The 26,968-nt window shown below is 38.2% G+C and overlaps 2 protein-coding genes across 3 annotated transcripts in view; one reads left to right on the forward strand and one right to left on the reverse strand.

Moving 5' to 3' along the window:
• The window catches only part of adgrd2 (adhesion G protein-coupled receptor D2), a 55,696-nt gene extending 51,282 nt beyond the window's left edge, over window positions 1–4,414 (forward strand). For both annotated transcript variants that reach the window (XM_088375583.1, XM_088375584.1), the window contains one exon: window positions 1,144–4,414. In XM_088375583.1, coding sequence (XP_088231709.1) covers window positions 1,144–1,151 — 8 coding nt within the window. In that variant the 3' untranslated portion in view covers window positions 1,152–4,414. The remainder of the gene's footprint in view (window positions 1–1,143) is intronic.
• On the reverse strand, window positions 4,149–26,819 carry LOC148398404 (nuclear receptor subfamily 5 group A member 2-like). The gene is made up of 7 exons (XM_088375585.1): window positions 26,660–26,819; window positions 25,624–25,742; window positions 25,114–25,255; window positions 23,818–24,467; window positions 14,259–14,378; window positions 12,469–12,616; window positions 4,149–6,475 (listed from the first exon to the last, which is right to left on the reverse strand). The coding sequence occupies exons 1-7, from the start codon at window positions 26,679–26,681 to the stop codon at window positions 6,222–6,224; spliced, it is 1,455 nt and encodes a 484-aa protein (XP_088231711.1). The 5' UTR covers window positions 26,682–26,819; the 3' UTR covers window positions 4,149–6,221.
• Window positions 26,820–26,968: the final 149 nt, after the last annotated feature.

Raw genomic sequence — 26,968 nt, forward strand, 5'->3', positions numbered from 1 at the left:
GTTACTGGGTGGAAAGAAGGTTGGGAAGGATGAAAAGGATAAAACATGAGATTGAAAGGCGAATTGGTGCAGAGTCTGCACTGAAGCTGATTATGTCAGTCCGTTGTGGTTGAGAAACTGAGCTAAAAAGTAAAGCTGACAATTTATCAGTCACTTTAGGTCATCGAGAAGGGGCTCAGAGGAGAGCTGCTGCCTCTTCTCCACATTGAGCGGATCCAGATGAGGTGGCTCGGGTATCTAATTAGAATGCTAAACTCCTCCTTGGAGACGTGATATGGCCATGTGTTACTGGGTGGAGGCCCAGACGACGACTCAAGACACATTGAGGGATTATGATTCTCAGGTGGCCTGGTAGTGCCTCAGGATGCACCCAAAAGAGCTGGATGAAGTGGCTGGGGAGAGGGAAGTCTAGGTTTCCCTGTTAAAGCTACTGACTCTGCGACCTAAGCAGAAGAAAATAAATATTTCTTTTATTGGTTAATAAAAATTGTGATCTGTCATTTGTTTCATTAATTTGACTGTACTGATTTACTATGTGAATGGGGTTAGAATAATCACTTGGTGACTTTGTGCATGTATAGTCGAGCATGAGACAGAACATTTTAATTCAAAATCTAAAAAATAATTGCCAATGACAATTATAAAGCCCGGCAGCAAGGCCAAGAAGGGCCAATGTAGTTTTGCATCTCCATTCATCTGTGCGGTACACATCATTAGGCCTGTGTGAAAACTGTTTTTTGTGTTCTGAATTAGAAGGCACAGAGAACAGATGGTGCAGAGGGTTAAGTCACTTTCAATAGTACCAATTTGCCCATCAGTGGCAAGAACCAAGTTTGGAATTGAATCATTAAATGTTTTAGTGTCTGTGAAGAACGCCTGCTGGATGCTGGAGTGCTCCTGGGTGTTCATTGTTGGCTAATGAGACAAAGAAGAAGTTCATTCCACTAATCATCAATGGGCATGTCTGGCTATTCAGAGCATTAGCCATTAACCACTCTAACACCTGCTCTCTCTCTCACTCCACTTTTCAATTGGCATCCCTTCTTATCTTATCTTTTGTACGCAAACACACTTGCATGCAATACCAAAACATCATATTCTGATGTAGTCATATCCAATGCCCTTGTCTGTATTTCACGACAGGTTGTTGAACGGAAAATGGACTCCCACCCTGATACTTAATTCATCGTAACCTTGGATCACACTGAAAGAGTGTAGAACTGGACACACAATTTGAGTGCATGCCTACTACACACGAATACACAAGTCTTGGTGGTGTAGATGAAACTCAAAAGTGGATAAAGTGCTCCATGTTTTACAATGCGGATGTTTGGTTCTTCACAGAGCCTCGCAATTAAATTGTATAAATAACGTAGCATGCTCCTTTTTTATTTAGAATATGGTGTATTTGTGTGCTTTCATCGTTGGACAAAGGGACAAGATCTTATTTCATTAGAAAGACTTAAAAGTCTTCTTTTACTTGAAGACTGCGACATCCACTCAGAAACATATGAAAATGACATCTAAAATGGCCACCTTTTATTTTCAGACTCAATGAATCTGTTGCATAATAACTACTGTAGTTTCAAGTGTCATTTAAAAAAAAGTGGACGCTGCAGACTGTATGTGTTGATCAAATCTTAGCAGAAAGTGTCAAAGGGAGAAACACACCTGTAAAATTGAAGTTTTTGTGATGTAAAAAAATGACCTCTTGCATTTCATAAGTAATTACTGAATTTTTTTAACATAATCCGAAAATATATATAACATTCATTTGGGAAGAGAGCAAAAGGTTTTGTCGGGATGCTTTTAACAGGAGCAGTTTTCATAATGAATAAACTCCTGTTACATAAGAACATACTTCTCATGGATTCGTTTTGATTAAGTTTTTACTAATGTAATAGTTACTTTTTCAGCTACATTTTACATGTATAAAAGGCAACAAAATGTTGAAAGATATGAGTGGAGAAAATTACATAATTTCTTCTGCATTAAATATTCAACTGTGTCCTGGACTTACCTTCAAAATAAAATAAAGGAACCAAAATTCAATACTGATACTGCCACTGTCTGCTAATAATATGGTTGTATCATGCTGTAATCATGCGGCAGAAAAGGCTCTCAATATTGATATTGATGCAGGCTGCCTGATTCGTACGTACGTGTTGTGTTTCCTATTTCTAAATGATATTTAGCTGCCATAGCATTTCAAAGCATTTTTATCAGCTTGGAACCTTCTGTAGTGTTGGCATTTGAGCAACCAGGAGGAAATCATAAAAGATTCGAAAGAACATCAGTTATGATTTCATACTGTACTATACAATATAGATACAGTATGAATGAAGATTTAAAACACAACAACATAGCACTCTGAAACGATTGGTGAAACAGTGCAGCGCGGTGACGAGTGACGTGAGAGAAGAGGGTCACAGTTCCAACTATCGAACACAAGGAAATGGTTGGAATTGTCTAGTCACAACTCAGACTTAAATACACTTGGATATCTGTGAGGTGATCTCAAGTGGACTCTGGATTAGAGATGTCCTTGCAGTGTGCGTAACACTTTTTTGTAGCTTTTTGACACTCCAAAAGTCCGAGAGTGACTGTTAGTTACAGTAAAACACACAAACATACACATACGTAGTGTATATGTATATATACGTTTATATACACACCCACATATATATACTACATATATACGTGTGTGTGTGTGTGTGTGTGTGTGTGTGTGTGTGTGTGTGTGTGTGTGTGTGTGTGTGTGTGTGTGTGTGTGTGTAAGTGTATATGTATGTATGTATGTGTGTGTGTGTGCGTGTGGGTGCGCGTGGGTACGTGTGTGTGTGTATGCGTGTGTGTGTAAGCATGATACATGAGTGTTATTTATTCATTTTTACGTGACCAAAACCTAGTATTTTACAGGGTGTATTGTTGATTCCTAAAAAAATTGGCACCAGATTATCTTGTGTGTCAAAGTTCCATATGCTAGGATTTATCTTTTTTTTTTTTGTTTTTTTTTAAATATGAACTGGGCTGTCTGTTCATGAACATGAATTACTATGAGTCTTTTGTCATGTTACAAGCTTTGTCTTGATTACATTTGTGTGTTAGGTTTCAGCAACCGATTACATTTCAATCCATTTTGGTGATCTAGATAATGATAATGATTATTTTTGTATTTTTGAGTCAATAATGGTACAATTGAAAGGATTCAACCTCCAAATTCATATTCACAACAGCAGTCTTTTTTTCATTTTCCATCAACACGGTTACACAATTAGCCTGCTAACTGAGAAGAAAAATGGACAAACAAAACCCAAATACTGTGAATTGTTTTCTTTTGTATTGCCCGAGTAAAAGCTGTGATTTACTTAATGAAATTCTCGTCACATATATTATTTTAGCATTTTATTATTATTCTAGCATTGCTAAAACAACAAATCTATTGGTGAAACAAGACTTTTGCACAGTACTGCAGTACTGAGAGAGTGTAAAACTTTAAAGCTTACAAGCGCAACAATAAAAACCTATTGCCCAGAAGTTTTAAACTTGAATTGTATGCTTTATCCTATATCTCCTGAGCTCTCATTTTATTCATGTTTAAAAGTGTTTGTTGGCTTCAAACTTACAGTAGACATTGCTCTTTTACAAAGATATGTATTAATTCACCCACTGAGATTGTCCTATCAGTCTTGTCATAAGGTCAAAAGGTTGCAACAATATACTTTTATACACAATACATTTATGTAAACACAGGATGTCTAGTCTGAACTATAACAGCTATTGTGTCTTAATCACTGATGTACAATATGTTTATAAAAGTCACGTCTTTGTGTTAGCTGATATGTTCTTAAGTCCGCACACAGCCCAAATTGTTTTCATTGATTGTATTTTTAGGCACCATCATTATTCTAATTTTGATTTTGAGATAATGTGTTTGTTGTGAGACATTTGAGGAGTCCAATTAATTTCACTTTGTAAAAATGTGGTCCAACCCTTTTTTTTTTTCTATTTTGCTGATCATTAGTTTTAGATGATTTTATCAGTTGTGTATTGTAAATCATCAGACAAGGCTAAAAACAGCCATGCCATGAATGCTCTAATAGTTGTATGAACTCTGTTCAAAATGGCAAAAATGACCAACTCACAAGTGCAGCTTTATGTCATTGACTTTTATTGGTGTGATACTATTACAATAAAATTGAAACAAAACAAAATGCTTTGGTTGGTCATTGTCTCTTTTGGAAGGAAAACACTATCATAGAACAGACTGTCAACCCACACAGGAAAACAAGAGTTGAAGGACAAAAACAAAAGCAATATCAAGAGAATTTGTTTTCACATCAGTAGCAAATAGCCCTGAAAAAAGGCTGAGAACTTTAGTTAAATGAATCGTTATTTTGTCACTTCACAACATAAATATACACCATGTACACCATGTTAACAATCAACTGCCTCAATAAAATCAAGGTGCGCTTTGAGTTTGTCTTTTTGTGTCTGTGGGTGACATTCACATTAAGGCAGACTTCACGATTGTCTATAATGATACTGTATTTCAGACTTCTTTTAGTTCAAGGAAAATTTTCAAATGTCTACAGTGAACGTGATATTACACTTTTTCATCTTTGTATTTTTCCCAATTACTGAAAAAGTCATATATTGTTGTCTTTGAATGTGCTCTTATGTGTGCCCAGAGCATAAGTCACCTTTGTTTTTTTATGTATGAGTCTAGCTTTCCTTTCAACACAGTAAGTTTCACAGGTACCACACTGATGACTATCAATACCAAGAACAGACATACTGTTCTCTTAGACCCATTACTCAGATTTTCAGTACGATCCAAATTGTTGTTAGACTGACTTTAAACTGGTCAGTACGTAAGCTGTTATATGGGAAAATATTGCAGCAGTCAAATGTATAATAAGACAATAAATATTTAGGCAACAGGACATCGGCAGTGTCTAAAACCAACAACCAAATAACGTGAGTTACAGTTTGACATTATTTTATAAAAGGTGGAAATTTTCAATTTCCATGATAGTCTGGTTCTGTGTAAATACCGGCACTAGTACATTAGAGACAAAGACATTCGTATTAAAACCTTTCTGAATGAAAAATTAAAGCATACCCATCAGCTGCATTTATGCTGGAATTTCCAAATTTCTTCCTTTAATGAGCTTGATGCTGATAGCTGACACAGAAAATATAGTTATGTGATGTCACATTGCTGACTCGTAGTGTTTTCATGTCACTACACTATCAAGCGTGGGCACAATCAAAATCCCAATGTACATTAAATGAATCACGATTCACTTTCCATAAGAACTAATTGGCACATGAGTCTTAATGATGTTTATTTTGCTTTCGGCACACTGTAGAACAGTATGCAAAATTCATTTGAAAATCTGAATAAAACATTGACATTTTGTAACCTTGCTTATATTCCCACAATGTTGTCTTATTGACAAACAGGAATGTAAGAAAAAAAGCCCAGTTTTTATTTATTTTACTGGCTGTATCCTACTTTTCTTTCATTTGATGAACAGCTCTTTCTTGTGGTATCAATATAGTAATATTCTATTACTATATATCTATATCTAAATAGAGTGGAATCAAACTATATTAATTACACAGTGTGACCAAATGTAACTGCACATTCTATGGAGAATGTCCTCATCTATTTTCTTGATTATTTAAAAAAAAGGATACGCCAACATTCCATTTCTTAAAAAGAGGTTATAAAATCTGTCATAAAAAGTGCAGAGTTAATCACCAGCCCATCGTTCATAAGATGGTTCCAGGCTAATGGTGCCATCCTATGTGACAGTCAGCACATAGTACAAGTTAACCAATAGAATAGTGCTTTCAGCATCTGACAACTTGAACATTGTCATTACAATATTGACTATGCTTAGTTGTAAGCGGGTGGTTACATTCTGTTGGTAACCTTTGTTTCATTGGAGTTGGGGACATGGATAATGTTCATTGCCACGAGATTTGATGTCATTCGAAAATTGTCACAAAAAGATACAAATATTTATGTTAAATGCTCAAAACAATCTGGAACGCAGATGGGGCTCTATCAAACTTGCAAGAATCTCTCTGGCTATAAAAATGCTCACAAAGGTAAGCTGGCATGTAAGTCCACTTTCATTGCTGATTTGTTGATCCCATACAGTCTCACCAAAACAAACAACATGGTGAAAACAAGTCGTCTGCATTCCTCACACACATGCTCGCTTAGCATGGAGCATCTCAATCAGCAGGTTGTTGCAGGGCACCTCGCCACTCAGATGCATGTAGCACAAATAATCCTCAGCCTGTGTGCTGAGGGAGCGTAGCTCTGGCAGTCGCACCACAAGCTGGCCGAACTTCTCCTGAAATTGAGGGTAAGTGGTCAGGGTGTACTCCAGCAGAGCTTCGTTCACCTGCTCCTGGACACCCTCCACAAATGCCTGGTTCTCCAACAGCTTCACATCTGCACACAGGAGCGTAAGGTAAGTCTAAATGAACATAATTGTGTGGCATTTGTGTGGTGCCTTATGTGGTAGACATGAGTGAGTGCCCAGCATGATTAAAAAGAGAAATGTGTTTGAAATTCAGTACAAGAAAACATCCAACGGACGTAGCAGTTCAACATTGCCAGCTCAAGGCACACATTCTTGGTAGTGAAGGGAATGCTCTCAATATATGGCCTGTTACAACATTGAAATATTGTGACATCACCAAAACCTATATAGGCATGGTTCGAATCACACATTTTCAATTTTGGTTATTTTTTCACCTTTTGGAATAGCCAGCTCACATGGTTTCTCTGAAAAGAGAACTTAAACATAAAGTTGAACAACTAAAACATGTTTTTCTTTTTAGAGATTCCTGGAAATTATTTTTACTAGTTAATGGGACATCTCAAGAAAGTGTGCTTTTTTTTTACACTAAAAACACTACTTTTCTTTAAAGACATTTTACATTTGGGAAAATGAACAGACAGAGAAAAATTTACAAATGATTTTGGGAATTACTGATGCTGTTTTAGCAGCTGTGACACTGTATTCATATTCAGTCTGTACCAATCTATACATCCTCATCTGGGTTGCATCACAGGGCAGCAGGGTAAGCAAGCTTGGCCGGATTTTCATTCATCCATCTTTTCTGGGTGAATCCAGAGATGTTTTCAGGCTAGCCTGAAGGTCTCTTTGGTGTGTGCTGAGTGAGCCCCTTGGCATGCTAACAGTGGGATGTGCCTGCAACACATCACCAGGGAGGTATCTAGGAAGCATCTGAACCTGATGCCTGAGCCACCTTATCTCATCTCATCTCATCTCATCTCATCTCATCTCATCTGGCTCCTTTCAATGTAGAGGAGCAATGGCTTCTCTGAGATTTGGATTCCAAACAGACCCTTCTCATTAGAGCAGTGGTTCTTAACCTTGTTGAAGGTACCGAACCCCATCAGTTTCATATGCGCATTCACCGAACCCCTCTTTAGTGGGGGGGGACTCGAGGCATTCACCGAACCCCTCTTTAGTGGGGGGAGGGTGACATACCTCCGCAGTGGAGGCTCTGCCGAAACCCTGAAGCAGACCCACCGAACCCCTAGGGTTTGATCGAACCCAGGTTAAGAACCACTGCATTAGAGCCTCCGAATAGACCAGACATGGGCAAACTACGGCCCGCGGGCCACATCCGGCCCACGGGGCCGTTTAATCCGGCCCCCCAAACCTGAATAAATTGTATCATTGAACTTTTTTTTGGGTCATTTTCCCTGCAATTAGTATGTTTCCCCAATAGATGGGGAAGCGCCCGCCCGCGCATTTACTCCCGGAAGCCGTGTCAGAAAGCTCGGTGCATACTCACAAGTGCGTGTACGTACTAAGTAGTACGGACCCGGCGCACTCCGCGCTCTATTTTCATCAGTGCCAAATTTCGAGTGTGGGCTGTGACGTCAGCATTCTCGTAATTCACGCGTTGAGCTTTCAGATACAGTTTTACGTTAACGCCACCCACAAACCTTCCCCTGGAATCCTTCCACTAAAATGAGTGGCCCGAGGAAAAGAAAGGTGGACACTGAGTGCCAAGTGTTTAAAAAAAAAAAAGAGAGGACAATTTGGCTCGACCTACGTGTGTGAGCAGACGTTCCGCCACATGAACGTCAACAAAGCCCGTCACAGCTCTAGGTTAACGGACCGACACCTCGGCTCTATCCTAAGAGTTACCACAACAAATTTTACTCCAGACCATGATGCACTAGCAAAAAAGGGAGACCAACAATACTATTGATTTCTTTATTACTTTATTTAGAAGTATTCTTTCACTGATTCTTCAAGATGATGTATTTGGTCAGAATGTTTGCCGTTTGATGTGATTTCGCCTCATCAGATAAACATATTTCATAAATCTGACCTGCAGGCGCTGAAGTGATGGAAACTATTATTCATAATAACAGTGTCGTATTTAATGAGAATCGCTAATAGTAGTTTTTGGGTGAAATATTTTTTTAATGCTGTTAATAAATGAATTTGTTTTCAAAAAGCTTTTTTTGGATATCCATGCTTTACTACTTACTAAAAGTACAAACCTTTTATGTAATGACCTTTACATGTCATTTCTATTACTTCACAAACACTACATCCATCTGCTCCTGGTTCGGCCCCCCGATCAAAATTTAGAAACAAATTCGGCCCGCCAGTCAAAAGGTTTGCCCACCCCTGGAATAGACCATGCAAGGGAAACTGATGAATGTGATTTCCCTGTTGTTAGAACTCGGGGTGGACCTCATCCATCACCAGCCCATCTCAGAGTCTTCAAATTCTGTGTCCTTATAGGAAGGTATATGAGTTGAAATTGAGGAGATTTTCTGTTTCCAGATATTTCCTTGAAATCATGCAAAAATCCCTCTCCATAGATTTGGTGAGCTCCTCCAACAACTGAGTTTTTGCCTCAACAACCACCAAAGCTGCGTTCTGCTTAGCCTTGCTTCTGGAGTCAAACATTCTAAGAAGACCTTTAGTGAGTCCCGTCCAGGGTCTATCCTCAAGTTGCCTGGAAAAGGTTCTAGAACACTCGCAATCCCAGTAAGGAAAAGAGGTGTCCAAGAAGGATGGATGGATGGATGGATGGATGGATGGATGGATGGATGGATGGATGGATGGATGGATGGATGGATGGATGGATGGATGGATGGATGGATGGATGGATGGATGGATGGATGGATGGATGAAATCCAGGTTTAATATATTACAAACAGTGTAGTGACCCATACTGTGTGAAGAGTTTTTAAATTGTCTTGCTACAGAGAGATGTAAAATAATTTACATCATTCAATAGCATTTTTATGTTTGTTTGTGTGTGTGTACGTGTGTGAACGTGTGTGTGCGTGTGTGTGCGTGCGTGCGTGCGTGCGTGCGTGCGTGGTAAAATAGCAAAGATCTCCAGTGGACTGGCATTCAGCATCAGCTGAGCCCATCCTGTAGAATCCATTCACACAGTAATTAAATGTTTTGAATCAATGTTATGAATCATCCTTTCAAACTGCTTGGGGGCAATTACATTACCCCTGTCAAACCTGACTAAAGATGAGGAAAAGGAGTGTGTCCAAAGAAGTGCTAGTAAAGAGCAAATATTCTCTACCTATGACATTTTCTCCCCATTCAAAAGCTCTTTTGTTACGATGTTGCTTGCGCTAAACAGCAAACACTTCTGGGAATCTGGGCAAACCACATCTATGCTCTTTCCATCTGCACAAGCCTCTACATGAATGTCAGCCCTTGCATCAAAATGATAGACCCATTACTCCCCTTTAGAATGCCATTAGTGGACAATAGAGGAGGTTGCTTTTGTGAACAATTGCCTTTTGCAAGACTAGGTTTTTAATTAAGTGAATTTGTTCGCGTTAAAAGACCAGTAGTGAAAGCCGCATGTACCATACATGGGAACTGTGGCAATATTTCAAAAAATATAATTATTATATTTTAAAGCCGACCAAATAGCAGAATCCATGAGATGAAAATGAATGCTTTGACTTTTAATAGGCTGTAGAATATATTTTGAAAACACATATACCATAAATAAATAAACAGGCTCGAGGAGTAACGGAATACATGGACCAGCATTACGTATTCAGAATACGAAAAAAAAAAAAGTAACTATTCTGTTAATTAGGAGAATAAAGAAAGGCTTCGAGTGCTATTGGACAACATGTCGTCAAAACCAGGTACATTTGTCAAAAACTGGAATTAGTTTTTATTCCATTTTTGATGAGGACAAAGTGACACCATTGTTTATTTGTCAATAAATTGTCACAATGGGGCATTCAAATGGCCGCAGTGACTCTGCATGGTGTTTCTGAGAACGGTATGCGGAATAAAACTATTGTATTTTGTGGTGACGCCGCATATCGTCATCAGCGAGTGTTTGCGTACTTGTGTGCGTGAGCACGTACATTCGATGTGACTGAGGGGAGTACAGGCCTCTTTATACGTCATTATGTCAGTGTCAGAGGGCCTAAACCTGCACAAAAACTTGTGAAACATTCCACACACATCAGGGGTGGTAAAATCACCAATTATGTATTACTTTAGTGTGTTATTTTTTTTTTTTATATGGCTCACTAGCGCCGTCTACAAGATTTTAACGAAACAGCCTCGATTGTACGATTCACCTAGAGCTATAAAAGTTTGGTGGTATATGTAACAGACCACAACCTACAAAAGCTTCTCTTGGAGCCATTTGTATTTGACAGGAAGTTCAACATTTTGAAATTTCTTTCAAATAGCCCCCACTTTTGGCCTTTTATAGAGGTTACATATTAAAGAGGTCCTCCTAGAAGTTTAATCAGTTTGTCTTGAAACTGTGGGTGCGTCAACTGATGATGCTCATGATGGAAATCCAACCGAAGCTTTTTATCAGCTACCCACTAGTGTATGAATGTGTGTGTGAATGGTGCTGTAGATAAAGCGTGCCTTGCCTCGATTTGCTCTACACACATTGAAGTCTGTTGACATTTTCTTAAAAGAGAAGCAATACGCAGATGACAATATCATGCGGATTTAGTAAGTAATTTTGATGCCATATGAATTGGATGGAAGAGAGAATAAAGCAGCCACTTATTCTATCACTGTGTCTGGCTACGCTCTTTGACTCGTGACTGTGAAGATGAGGTGCTTCCGCGAACATCCCCCTTTCCGAATCAAAAATGATCCTAGCTACCTGTAAAATGGTAATACAGCAGTCATAAAGATCAAACAGCCCGACTTATTATTATTATTATTAACGGCTTTAAATTGGTTACGAAAATTCATCGAATCACTAGTGCTGGTCATTTAGCTTTGTATGGTCCTTATATCATCCATTTAAAGTACTTGAAAATGTATTTGTGACTAAAAAGTGGCGTCCATGACCAAACCGCGTTAGACAGAAAGTCACATAGGATCGAAGCAAGTAAAATCGAGATTTAGGTGTAAGTTCAGTCCATTTTGCATTTGTTTAACCCTGTTGCCACAGCAACACGCTGTTTTCTACACAAAAATACTAATACATAAATTAAAGTTGATGGTCTTAACATTTGTGACAACATAGAAGACAAGAAAAAAACTCATTAAAAGAAAACAGAAAATAATCATTACTTTAAGTGTATCGAATAAAATGTTTTAGGTAGGCTATCTACAACCTTTATTCAAAACGGCCCCTGTTGAGTATTTTACAAAGTTCTACCCAAAATTGGAAGCATCCAGATACATAACGTCTCTACAAAGACCTGCAAAAAGTCTATAGAGATTTACTCTAAACGTAACATAACCAACCCAAGCCTACCCCCTATACAGTCCTCAGGCTCCCCAACAATAGCAGTAGCAGTTTTCATTATTTTATTGCAATGTTTTTCCTTATTCAGATTTGTTTCAAGACTACAGTTACAGTTAGACTTCACTTTGATGGTTAATGCAGTTTTTGCAATTTTGTTGTTTTATCACAGTATTTATTTACATTTCAAAAACCAGAAGCCATTCATTTACAAATGTGATTGCACTTTAGTTTACATATTTAAATGTTCAGATATCAAGATGTGGTAGACATTTTTTGCATGATTTGAATGAGGCAAAATAACATGCTTTTTCTCTCGAATATATTGTTATAATCATTTGTTTCAGATGTACTGTAATTATTTTCTTTAAATTTGGTGTTCAAAAAGTCTTTTTTCAAACTTGAGTCAAAAAGTCTTTTTTCAAACTTGAGTCTTGAAAAAGAGGGGGTCGTCTTATAATCAGGGTCGTCTTGTATTCGGGCCAATAGGGTATTATCATTATTTATTATTATTATATTATTATAATATTATATAATATAATATTATTATTACTACAAAAATGCTAATCATTCACTTAAATGTACAGAAATTTAGTTTGGGGCCACAGTTTTATATTTAAAAAAAAGTTCTAACGGCAGTATGATTACATAGACATTGTTATATGGACTCACTTGGGTTGAATAGGAGCAGGAATTTCAGACAGGCAATCTCCCTACGGTCCACCTGCAGGAGCCTCAACCTTACGGCAAGGTCCTGTCCTCTTTGGACCAAACTTGACAGAGTTGCCTCACCTTGAGACAGAACAGAAGCCAGCTCGATCTGCAAAACAAAAGTTACTGATTAAGTCCTCATATATAAAAGTGGGTGTGTAAAATTTGTAAGTTTAAATTCAACATTCAGTTTTATGATTGTATGTATAGTAGATAAGCCTTGATTGTACGCGGGCTTTGGGGTTCAGAATTTGGGATGATTATATAATCATTAATATTTTATATTAATATTTAATTGTTCATTCATTCATTTACTTATTCATTCATTTATTTTACACAGAGGGATAACGGTAAATGGACTGCACTTATATTGCGCTTTATCTACACCACATGTTGCCAAAAGCGCTTAACAATGCCTCACATTCACCCATTCACATACACATTCATACACTAATAGGAGGATGCTGCCATGCAAGGCACTGCCAGGTCCACACTTGGAGCAAATTGGGGGTTCGGTGTCTTGCTCAAGGACACTTCGACATAGTCACCAGGGTTAAGGATCGATCCTACAACCTTGGAGTTGAGAGGCGAACATGCTCGGACAGAGCGAAACCAAGGTCATGAACAAAGGACAGATGACAGAAAAACAAAAATTGGCAAAGTCCCCAACTCTGGTTCTGGGTTAAATCTCGGCCTAGACATAGTACCAAAAACATGTATTTCAGGTAGAATAAAGACTTAATGGGTGTGAATTGAAGTATGAATGATTGTCCACATTCCATACAATTGACTGCCAACCAGTATGTCCCTCTTTCCAGAATCAACTGGGGTCGGCTTTCATTATAATGGGGACAAGCAGTATAACAAAAAGATGGTTGAAGAATAAGTGTGCTTCTGCATGGATGACTATTACTGTATTGTTGTATTGCATGAATTACCTTTGTTCTGTTGCTACATGCAAGTTGTTCTGTATTAATAATATAGGTATGTTTTCTAGCTAAACCGTCTTTGAACTTCAATTAAGTGCCTTTGTGGCCACTCACCAAAACAGTCGATCAAAGGATATGGAATTCAGTTACAAATGAGTGTTTTTATTTTTTCCGGACTATCAGAATGAGCATTTCTTCGAGACCAAGTAAAAACACTTAAAGGCTGGAAGGTTGACTGTTGATGTGATTAACCTGTAGGGGATATGAACATTTATTCAATCACCTCCAAAGTGCCTGTTGTATCCAGGCAGTTGATTTTGGCTCTTTCCTACCAGACTATTAAGAGTCACATAATTTGACTTCCATACATGAGGTGAAGTGCTATTTTAGGGGGGGTTGAAATAAGTGAAAAATGATGACTATATTCGTGATTTATTATAACTTGATGCCATTTTGAAAACATTACATGGAATTAAATAAATGTGTTACACCAGAAGCTTGTTTGGCCCACTACTTTGCATGGTAGCTTGCACGATACACAATCTTATTAACCTGTCACTGCCAAATTAATATTTCATAATATTGGACTATTATTCACTAGCTACAGAATTTAAGGTTTTCCCAGCTTCTGAATATGTGGTGGGTCAACCTGCCCCACAGATCCACTCACCCTCAAATAATGCTGTATATGAGACTGTTGGGAATCATGATATACACTGTACATGTATGAAAACGGTCAGACCGAGGAAAGTGGAGAAGTTCAGAAAGACTAAGCTATTTTTTATAATGTGCTGGTGGGAAGCTGTGTGGGGGAGTTGTTACCTCTTGGCCAGTGACCAGCAGGATACTGTCTCCCTTTCCATGTTGCACTTGTCTAAAAATGTGATCCAGGACCAAAAGTTCAGACCAGCAGTTGTGCAGCAGCTTCATTTGGTCCCCCACCTTCAGAAACATGAGACAGAGAGAAGTGAGACAAAGACAAGACAAGAAAAGAAAAAATTATAAAGGCAAAAATTAGTCCAGTTAGTTTTGAGGAGTTGGACATGATTAGTTTTTCCAAAACATGTATAGACAGCTGCAAAGAAGATTACACGGTACTCTTCTTTTGTGGTTTGATACCATTTTTCATTTTTAAAATAACCAAAATTATGAACTTTGTTTTTATGCATTTTCATTTTTAAAATAATCTAAATTATAAACTTTATTTTTAAGTATTGCTGTTCAATTGCAGTTTGTGTCTTTTAGTGCGTCTAATACATCAGATATAATATATGTGCCAGATGAACCATTCGGTACTAATGCATTAATTAACATTACAACTATTAATTAACATTATAACTACAACTAACATGGTAGTTATTCTAAAATCAAATAATTCCATCAAAGAGAGACCGCAAACAACCTATCGCCTGTCCTGCATCAGAACTGTTATAATTGAAATTCATAGTGTTACAGTATCACAATAAAGTGTGGCCTATATAATGTAATTTTGCTCCCTGTTTGTGTCAGTTTTATTTATACAAAAATATATAAGCCTTTAGTGATGACGGTGTTGTAAAATACATCCCGTAAATGTCCTTCTAATTTTCAAAGAACACCACTGTCACTCCAGCACTAACTCACATGTGAACAAAATGATAGAATGGAAGATGAGTTGTCCATAAAAACAAGGTGAGAAGATTAACGCTTCTCAGTGGTTGTGTCCAGTGTCGTATTGACATGTTTGTCTTCAAACTACTAATATATTTTCCCAGCCCCGTAGGCGATATGTGTGTGTGTGTGTGTGTGTGTGTGTGTGTGTGTGTGTGTGTGTGTGTGTGTGTGTGTCTGTGTGTCTGTGTGTGTGTCTGTGTGTGTGTCTGTGTGTGTGTGTGTGTGTGTGTGTGTGTGTGTGTGTGTGTGTGTGTGTGTGTGTGTGTGTGTGTGTGTGTGTGTGTGTATGCGTGTGTTATTGTCTGTAAAGTGAAGGACAGAGCAGTCAGTAATTTCGCAGCCGCAGCTTTCAATAGGCTCAGACGCACATTCATCTGACATGGAGCTGACAGAATTACTGTCTATCTAAATCAAACAATATATTAGTGGCAGAGGAGAGGGTCCAATCTAGTCCACACACCCATCTGGAAGAGTGCTGCTGTGGGGGTCTGGACTTAAAGTGATAAAGGAAGGGGTTAAGGAAGTAAAAGGTCTCGGTGACCTCCTGTGTTTCCTCTACAAGAGGAGTTAGACTCTCAGCTACAGCAAAAAAAAAAAAAAATCTTCCTAACATGCAGAATATAGAGCAAGTACTTGAATTGAGAGATTAATTTATGTTGGATTTAAAGTGTGTTTATCTACCTATTGAGTGTCACATTCAACCACTGTGTTGATTTTCTTGAGCAGCAAAAGTAGAAATTATGGAAATAATTGTCAAACCAAAGCTTTAAGCGTCTATTGGGTTTCCTGTCATGCATGCCACTAATGTCTGAAAACAATGTAGTAATAAAAATGTGACAGAGTTCTCCTCTATCAATCCTTTTGTGTACATTATTAACTATGTTTCACTCTGTGGCTATTTCATTAAGATAATACCTGAAATTCACATTGTTGCAATGAGGGATGTGGTGATTACATTCATTTTGAGCAGGGTCTGGTTCGGGTTACTTGAGTTTGCGTGAACTGTACGTCGAGCCACATCCGATACATCGTCAAATGTAATCAGGGTGGCCAAAGTTTATTATTTGCACTTGTTTGACTAGCATTTGCAGGTGTATTTTATTAAAATGTGTCACATTTGCAAAACAGCTCTGACAATGCTGCTCAGTTACAGCTATTTGGCCACACCAGTATGGCCGATATTCACTCCTGCAGTGTCTGCAGCTTTGCAGACTCAGTTTAGCAGTAGGATCTTTTGGCTTGCCCAAGTTGTAAACAAATTGTTTCCACAGCTCAGTCTGTACCGCTTTCCCTTAACAAACTGTGAACAAGAGCAAAGTTTGTGGCTATTTCAAAAATAAGTTTTGGGGACTGTTGTATGAAGTTAGCTGTGTTAAATATTAAAAAAAAGAATAAATAAATCAAGGCCAATGTCAAGTTGGTGAGAATTAAGTGATTTGCCTTGAGTTTCAATCTCCTGAACAGATCAGGACAATTGTAGTTACAACTACTCTATATGTATGTGTACTCCTAGTCTTATGTTTCATCACACAAAACTAGATCAGATGGCTATATGGTGATATGAGATCACACCCAAGTACCAGATGATCAAAGTTCAAATGAAATCTTTTTTGCATTACTTGTCACCTCATTCAAAATTACACCATCAAGTCTTTATTAAGTTTGCAAATAACATGAATGTCTGACTTTGGCGTTAAAAGACAAGATAAAAAAAATATATAGTTAGCATTCATTTTACTCTGAATGGGGAAAGATTTGGGGCCTCAATATACATTTTCACCAGTACAATGATAGATATTTTTCACATGTATTTAATGTTAACGTTAATGTTGTTCTGCAAGCCTTTGGGAATACTGACTACAGTACAACCCGTGACGTATTTGATACACTGAAAAATGGGACACAGCAAGTGTTTGAATTTACAAAATTAAAATTGGAGTATATGCAACATAATCATTTCACGTTCCTTTTGTAAACATGAAGTTAACCGGTTTCTTGAAAAATAAAACTTATATTTTTATTACGTTAATTTCAAAAACTGTAACTGACTTTGGGTAGCACACTGGTTAGCACGTCCGCCTCACAGTTAGGACGGTGCAGGTTTGATTCTATCTCCGGCCTCCCTGTGTGGCGTTTGCATGTTCTGCCCGTGCCCGCGTGGGTTTTCTCCGGGCACTCGTTTCCTCCCACATCCCAAAAACATGCTTGGTAGGCCGATTGAGTACTCCAAATTGCCCATGAGTGCGAGTGCGGATGATTGTTCGTCTCTGTGTGCCCTGCAATTGGCTGGCAACCGGTTCAGGGTGTCCCCCGCCTACTGCCCAATGACGGCTGGGATAGGCTCCAGCACACCCGCGACCCCCGTGGGGACTAAGCGGTTCAGAAAATGGATGGATGGATATTGGTTTTCAAATCAAGTATTTGCTCTTTTACTTTTGTATATAAATACAACTTACAGAATGAGCAAGTTTAATATTTTTCATGTTTTAATTTCATGCAGCAAGTTATGTTACCCAACACCTCTATGGCTGCATGTTATTTTAATTTCAAGTTTATGGGAGTTACCCACTGAAACAAAATCCTTCCATTTGATGGTTGTGTTTCTCAAGTGGGTTTGCTCGTGAAAGTCGCCCTTTTTAGGCAACTCGTGTCGTATTCTATCACGACCACAAGCAGATAGATTTATTTTTGTAATTGTGGGTTCAATATTTCTCCGAGACAAATTTGACACAGTACTCAGTGAGTAAGTACACGGTGTAGGTTTGTTGTCAAGTCACTGTTATGTTCAAAGCACTGAGGAAATTATTTTAGGGGCATGGCAGAGTGACATGTATAGACGGTGTGTGTGTAACTGTAAGACAAAGAAGAAAGACAGGGTAAGTAAATCCTAAACCAAAGTGGATTTGAAATGTACATCGTACTATGACTAATGTAATATGTGACAACCACCTCATGGATGTTAAGGGGGAAATTATTCATGGTGTATTTCCTTAATTTTTTACACCAGTTGTTCGAATAATTACGATATCAGTTTCTGGAGAGGAATTTTTCAAGATTGTCTGAAGTTAGTTCAAAATTTCTTCTCTCCAGTTCAATGCCCTTAAGCTGAACCATTATGATGTTCATTGCATACACTTCATGTGCAACATCTGCCATTCAACAGGTGAATGGAAGGTCAAACCCATGACATGACAAAGGCCACCTTTCAGAAATTGCAGCAATCAATAGCTTACAATTTCAGAACAATGTAGCCGAGTAGAGTGCAGCGCTGCAGTGGAAGGCTGACATTCCCCCGTTATCATCGGCATGGAATGTAATTATCTAGCGCAGAGAAACAGCTCTTGCTGCACAGCTTTGTTCTCACTGTGCACACTGGCTGCTGAATGGCCACATAACAGTTTGAATATCACAAGAAACACATCACAAACACATTCATGTGCACCTGCACACAACACAAATTGTTTTTTAATGGGAGGAGCGCTGGTTTGTATTCCCTTTCAAATAGCGCAAATTGTTATTCACAAGCTTTGCAATCAATCATGCGAATGTTGAAGCACTACACACTATTTTTATCATTATTCAATAAAAAAAATCTAATGCAAGAAAGCATGGAGATATTTGAATAATTGTCTAGGTAAATTAATAATCAATAATGTTGGTAGAATTAAGAAAGACTACAGATTGGATCTATGACAATGGAAAATAAATACATTGATAAATGATCAGCCTATTGTCCACCCCCACTGATTTCACTCTCTCTTTGTCATATTTTTGCATGCATGTACTGCAACTTGAATTACTGGACAATATATAGAGGCTGATTGACTTCATTAAATATCTTAATTAGTGAGAATACTGGCAGTTCAAGTGTCTTCTAGCCTCCTATGTAAAAGTCTAGTGCAGTACTAGAAATCCTAACAGGCCCAGTAATTGAAAAGTTATTTTGTGTTGTATTATCTGTTCATACAGGAGCTGTTTGTATTTTTCCAAAGACGTTGGTAGCTTTAACTTGAAGAGCTGTTTTTCTCACTATAAGTACATTTCGATTACTCTGAGAAAAACTTTTAGTGAGACATGTAAAATTGACAAAATTATTTTCTTAAAGTAATTGGCAAATACTTGAGCCCATCATTTTGTGACTGCATATGTAAAAAAGCAAAACTGCAATTGAATATATTGATAAAAAATAAAAACATAGCACGCTCTACTGTGGAACCATGATGTATGGACAGATCAGTACAATTTGGAGCATGACCAAAATTGTGACTCCAAAAATACCTCCAAAAGTGTTCATCATATCTCACAAGCATTTCTTTTGGTAAGTTGTTTTTTGTTCTTATTGTGTATTTCTAATGAGAAATTCTACTTCAAACATTATACAATAAATTATGGGAGTTGTAGTTCTGGAAAAAAATTATAACAAAACAATGTACACAAAGTCTTGCTTCGAAAGATGACAAAATCAAAGTTCAAACAGCTCTTTGGAATGCAATGTGGTTGCATGAGCTACCGCCATAAATTGCTGAACATCATTCAGCCTGCAAATCAAGTTCTCAAGTTCCATTATTCAGAGGTAAAGGGGAAAATTTTAGGAAGCCCAGTCATAAATGTTCTCGCAATGACAAAATGCATTCATCCATCCATCACCCACTACTAATCATGAATCCTTTCTTGCCTGCAAATGAGGATGCCAAAATATCCCCCCAAAAAACCCCAAAACACCAGAATAACAGGTAAACACCACTGACGCGTTCCAACAGAGATTCATACCCGGATGGCCTGACTTTGAGGCAGACATGCTAACTCCTAGACCAGGTTGACTAGTATAACAGTTTTATTTTGTCAAACTGAAGTCACTGGCAGAGTAGCAAATTTTTGAGGCATCAGCATTTCAGCTCAGTGACTGTTTTTGTAGATTTCAGCCCTATTGTCTCTGTGTTTGTCTGGTGATAGACTACGGACCAATAGTTAACCTTTTGCCCTCAGACAGACTTTCCAGGTATGACAAGACGAAGTGATTACAACATTGGCAGTTTTCAGCCACCTCCTACAATGCACATCAACAGTGAGGGTTGGTTGAACTTGTTTTGTCTACCCAAGTACTGGTTGTTGTGGGAAATATTTCATCAATTTTTTATCTGAGTCAAAATCTCTCAGAGGTTGTTTTTAATCGATTCAAGCACCGGGTTGTGAGATGTTTTACCTATTATGGGTTTTAACTGACAAATTATATTTGTAGTCTATCCGGAGGAAGTGGTAAGGGGTAATTTTGTATTGAGAAATTATTTAAGATGTGATATGCATACCACTGATGATGGGGAAATGAAGCTTCAATTTTGCGTCATGAAACAGTTGCATTTTTTACTCATCTAGATTGCACTCCATGTTCAGCATTGAGTTGAAAGAGTCAGAAAATACAAATGGTGCATGAAGGAAATTTGGAGCTTAATTTTCCCTTCACGACAGACCAGTACTGGTACACAGGCTCCCTTCTAATGATATGCAAAGGAATCACTGAACTTAACTGAATGTTCATTATGTAATAATGCAGGGATGTGGAGATCTTTGTCCAACACACCTGATTCATATGATCAGTCATCAGCAAGCTCTGAAGAAGCCTGATAATGATCCTGATCATTTGAATCCGGTGTATTAGACTAGGGGAACGTAAAACATGCAGAACAGAGGTGCATAAGGACAAGGTTTGGACATCTGTCATAGTGACAGAATTTATTTATTTTTTGCATCCAATACTCTTTAATTGGACCATTTTTTTGTATATATTTTAGTGCGGTGATACTAAAATATTACTCTAGCTCCCAAAGATATTAATTCCCCTCTCCCCCAGGGGATGGATTAAAATCACATGGGGATGGGTTAAATGCAGAGGACAAATTTCACCACACCCAGATGTGTGTGACAATGATCATTGGGACTTTTCTAGGATGCCCTATTTTAATACTAATACTTGAAGAATGAAGTATTTTTTTTATTTTTTAGGTAGTTGGTGGAATAAAAGGTTTGAGAAACTCTGGTCTGGAGATAGAACAACCACTGTAACAAATATGTGATGCAAAATTGATTTAGAGTTTAAGGATGTGGCCTATTAATTGAAAACTGCAACACTAAATTTTTTCAACCGAGGCGCGGCAGCCAAAAGAATAAATGCCTGTTTTCCAACACATTGTCACGGCTGCAGAATGAGAACGCAACATCACACATTGAGCAATGCAAAGTGGATAATGGAAATGTTTGGGCGAATTTTGGACATTTACACATTTGGGGACATCCAGACCACATTGATACTGTATCTTAAAGCAAGATGAGGAACCAACTAACTACCCACACAAGAGCGACATTGCGAAAAGTACCATTAACTGTGAATAACAGGACTGCTAGCCTAATGCTGCTCTGATCTGAAAGACTGCAATGACTTCAAAAAGCATCATCTCGACACTTGTGACAATGAGCGCTCATATATGCACATGTAAGCATCAAATGTATAATGCAACATACAAAAATGGCAGACTGAAGTTCAGGCTTTGAACTTTATAAGCAAATAATTACAACTGCGTCTGGATACAGTAGAAGTGAAATTCTGCATTCAGATGAACACTGTTCAACTGATTTGTCTCAAAATTCTATACTGTATCATATAAATATTAAATACGCATTACACATGGACAAAGATGTCTAGGTACATCCTTTGTAATTGTAATATTTGATTTATCAGTCAGGGGTTAGAGTACATCTCTCGAAATTCATCCTTTCATTCTTCCTTTCTCTATAGGCCTGCTTGTTGTCCTCACCAAGGTGCTACTTTACAGCTTTCACACCTGGGCAGTTTAGAACCTTCAGTTAACCAAATATGAATAGTATATGTTGAATGTGGAGAGGAATCTGGAGTAAGCAAAAAAAAAAAAAAAAAAAAAAAAAAAAACCTCCAAACAGATGTCCCAACTACAATCCAAACACAGAGCTCCTAAGCAGACATGCTATTATTTATGCTAACTACACTGTCTTCTAACACCATCTCTATTTCCAAAGACATTTTGAACAATATGCATCCAATTGTTATGCATCCAATTTGTTAGACCATTGTTGGGATGGCATGGCATACTTGGTTGGGTTTGGTGTGGATAAACTTGCGTGTGCCCTAATTTGAACATCGTCAAATAACTTCAGGTTGTATTAAAATGGAGGTTGTTGGCAAGAAATATTAGTGGTGTCCAACCTCACGAGTGTTCTGGGTAAATGGGCAAACATTCCCATTGACATGATCAAAACTCATGGAGAAAGTCTATCCGGTACGGTAGACCAACCAGAAGACCATGTTTCTTTTTATGTAAAACTTGATTACAAATTCACAGACATGAATGTGACAGACTAAAATGCAGTAATTCAATATGCTTGTTAGATGAGAAATCATTGACTATTTGATTTTGTGTTGACATTAAGCATGACTCAGAAGGGACGTTTCAAAAGACTAATTATATTCGTTTTGAGAAGCCACATGCATTGATTATTCATAATTTACGTTGTAGTTACAATAGAACACTATTTAATTAACTGCCTCATGGCAATTTTGACAAATAGTGAGTTATGTCAAGGCAAATTCAGAAGAGTGTGACAATGCCTTTCATATTAAAATGAACAATTTTCTAGTTTCCAGCCAAACGGCCTGTGAGAGCATCAACACCAGAAGCAATCGAGAGCTGATTCATTCAGAGCAAACACTCTTTTGGGGCAGCAAAATAACAATGACAATAAAAAAAATGTAATTACTATACAGAAAGCAATAAAGCGCAGTGACATGATTAATGTTTTTGGTCACTGATTTATTTGTATGTATTTATTTATTCATTGTGATGGGGGGGTGCAATCCAACTCTTATAAAGCTTGTGTAAATGAACTAACAAAAAGGAATAACTAAAGACACAAGGCAACAAACTGTCCTCATTTGCACTGCATCAAAATTGTTCATTTTTGTTCATGCAAATTACTGTGGCAATTTTAAATATAGTGTAGCTGGATGCCCTGAGTTACATATACTCTAGGCCAATGTACAGTAGAATTACAAATGGAGTGGAGAAGTAACTGATGGTGATGAAAGCAACAGTTATATGGGGAAACTCCCAAGTATTATGATTATTAATATTATAATATTGTTATAGTAGTAGAAGCAATAGAAGCGGATGTGGAATAATAATAATATTAATAACAATAATAACAACATTTTCATTATTAATATTATTACAATTACAATCAATATTATCGTTATTATTATTTCATCATTTATTATTGTTGCTATTTTTGTTTTATTCCTGGTTTGTTCAATACTACTTGCTTGGTTGACTACCTGTCTTGGTTGACATGAAATGGGCTGCTAAAGTAACAGACGCAAAACCGTTTTTCATTGTTCAATTCAGTTGATCGACTTGTTAAAAGGCTGCTACATTCAAAGTTAAATTAACTTTTCGGCAAATGGCAATATTCGTGCGACGGAACAAAAAAAAGATGAATAACATTTTGTTTCAAACATACACAAATATTGCACTAAATACGGTATTTCGTTCACCGGGCTGTTTTGAGTACGATTGATGACGTGCCTTATTGCAAATCTATGTCGCAATATCGTGTTTCGCAACTCTTTCTTCTGATGGCTTTTACATTCGAGCGCGCATGTCATTATGTGCGACACAGCCAGAACCACATATTGTGTACTCACCCTGAGCTCCTTGAAAAAGATGCAGCTGCGGGCCCATTCCACTATGGAGAAGAGGGTCTGGTCTGCCATGCGACACATGAGGCTGAAGGCGCTGGGCTTCTCCAGCCGACCTCGAGTGCTCTGCTCCTGTTGTAGATGAGCGACGATCTTGTTCCGCACCACCAGCTCGTCCGGATCACAGCGCAGCATCTCCAGCACCAGCGGCGGCAGGGTTGGGGGCTGCGGCGAGGCGGAGGGGTACATTTCTGGGTAGGCGTATCCCGTGAGAGACTCGGGCGAGCTGGTGTAGTCGGGGCACTCGGCTTTGATGACCCTGCTGGGGAAGGCTGTGTACTGGTACTGGCCGCTAAGGGGGACGTGGGACTGCATACCTAGGGATGGGGTGGCATAAATGTTTGCCTCGTAGTCTGTGGGCGTAATGGAGCCGGGGGTGGAGGGTAGGATGCTTTTGGGGAGGGCAGGCATGCTGTTGAGAGTGCCGCTGAAGCCGTAGTCGGTGTGGAGAGGGGAGGTGGACGGAGGGGCCGCACTCTCCAATTTGAAGCCGTTGGAGCGTATCAAAGCCTTCTTCTGCTGTTTCAAGGCCCTGTCCCTCTTGTACATGGGACCAAATTTATTCCTCCCCCCACGCATGCGGTCTGCACGCACCGCTGTCAAAAAGAGCCCAGCAAGAAATCAAACATAAATGTACTGCACAGCAACCGTCCTAAAATTCAAGCCACCAGTTAACGATGACTTTTCCGCGTCAAATAGCTGCTTCCATTCCCCCTAATGCTGAATTTAATTACGGAACGAACAACACGCGCCCGCGCGCACCCGCACACACTTTTTTGCTTCCCTTTTTAGGACTGAGAAGATTCCTCAGGCTTCACTCCTCGTAGCCTAAATAGAGCTTTTGATTTAAAACACGGGAGTCTCCACAGTTTTATCAGTGAGTCCAGAATGCGTCTTTTTCTCTAGCTTGGAAGAAGCAGGTGCTTTCTCGCATGGCTGTCTGGCGATTAATCCCATCTCATGTGAATAGAAAGTGATGACAGCGCTACAGCCAACAAATTCGAATTTAGTCGTTTAATTTGACTTGTACAGTCAATCTAACACAAAAATAAACGCCACATAATCGCGAACATAAATACACGATGCAACAATAAACCGTAATAATTATTATGTTTTTTCACAACGAAAGTTTTTTTAATGATGGGCTACATGAAATTTCATTGTTTCTTAAATTGCATGTTAGATCCATCTTCTCTCGCAATATCCGTTTGATTGTAATTATTTTTAAAAAGACAAACGTACCTTCTAGTCGCATACCGACGTTGAGGCATTTTTGAAAACGGCAGAAAGGACATCGCTTCCTCTGAGTCTTGTCAATTTTACACTCCTGATTTTCAGCACACGTGTATCTCTTGTTGTTCTGCACTGTCCTTTTGAAGAAGCCCTGAAACAACAGGAGACAATTTTCATTTCGTTTTCAACCAAAAAACACATCAATTTTCCATGGTATTAATTTTTATCGACATTAAAGTTTTGCATTTCAGAATTTAGGAAAAGCAGTTTCTATTCAACTTATTTACATTTCGTTGTCAATAAGTAATATAATATGAATGTAAACCTATAGAATTTTCCCTCTAACAGGCGAATCACAGCGTTCTTAAAAAAAAAAAAAACGTCTCATACCATGACTTGAGAATATTCAGGGTAACATTAACGCTGACAAAAGAAGCATTAAAGCAAACTTTTAACGCCAACGGCTTTAATTAACTAAATCGCGCAAATATTTTCTGTAGCACTCGAGTGGCTGTTTACCTTGCAGCTTTCACAGGTGAGCAACCCGTAGTGATATCCGGACACCTTGTCTCCACATACAGGACACAATTCTTCCAGATCGTCATCATACGTGTATTCCATAACCTTCAAAGTCACACCTGGACATGCACGCACAAATGCAAGTACAGACAGAGCATGAGAGGCTAAATATCAAGGCTGCAAGCGCAACAGCACATTTTTGTTGTTTGTGTTGGCAATTCATGTCTGGAGTGAGATTTAATTTTCTTTAAATGACTTATTTCGTTTATTCTATATACATTTGATATGTATTCTAGTCAATTATAATTACAATGATAAAATAAATTGTGTATGGATTCTTAGAACTTGATTCGCTAAGTGTGTTTAATGGCATCCCTTATATACAAATCATATTTGTGTAAAAAAAAAATATTGCGGAGGCGCAATTTCTCGATGGCAATGTTACAGTTGATTAATTGGCGTATACCTAATAGATAAAACAAACGACGTGTAATAGTTTACGAATACAAATTTAATTTTTAAAAAATCTATCAATTCAATTTCAAACATGAGCAAGTGCATTTTATGTAGATGGATTTATGACTTCAAAATCACTGTCTGAAATCAGGCATCATCTTTTAAATTGGAACACATGCATTTTATTTGCATTGATGACTTCAAATCATCTGTAACACAAATAGGTCCATTTAGAAATAATGTCTTTCTTTCTTTCTTTCTTTCTTTCTTTCTTTCTTTCTTTCTTTCTTTCTTTCTTTCTTGTTTTCATAATTATTGCATGTTCTGGGGAATTTTATAATGGTAGTTGCGCGCTTTTTTTTTTTTTACTGTATTTTATTATTTTGTTTGAGCAAACTACTGCCGATGTCTTTTCTTTTCCCGAGTGTAGTCGGTACCGTTTAAGAATTTTTATGAAACAAGACTGTCAATACAATATGATTCATTCTTTCGGCAATAAATTGACGGCCTGCATCTACAGTTGTGACCCGAAGCACATCCTGACTAAAAGAATTTGGGGGAAAAAAGTAGATCGCCTTACCGTGAGCCTTGTCTCCCAGCATCTGAACAGCAGGCTGCAACCAGTCACTGATGATTGTCTGATTATTAAAATGTGGACGTAGGCGTTGCTGCCGTATTGGATATGCAGCTGAGGACAACAGCAGGAGGAGACCAAAGAAAAAAAATCTGTAACGGGATTGGTTTGGGTGTCTCCCTCAGCTTCCTCGCCCTCGACTGTCTTCTCTTATCGCAAACTTAGAATTCTCTGCTACTATTGGTGGACGGAGAGTCACGTGACCGTCGCTGAGCTGCCTCCTGGTAAATGCCTGGACTAGCGAGAATGTGGCTG

Source organism: Syngnathus floridae, chromosome 5, assembly GCF_059516105.1.
Source record: "Syngnathus floridae isolate MCC-2025c chromosome 5, RoL_Sflo_1.0, whole genome shotgun sequence".
Classification (NCBI taxonomy): domain Eukaryota; kingdom Metazoa; phylum Chordata; class Actinopteri; order Syngnathiformes; family Syngnathidae; genus Syngnathus; species Syngnathus floridae.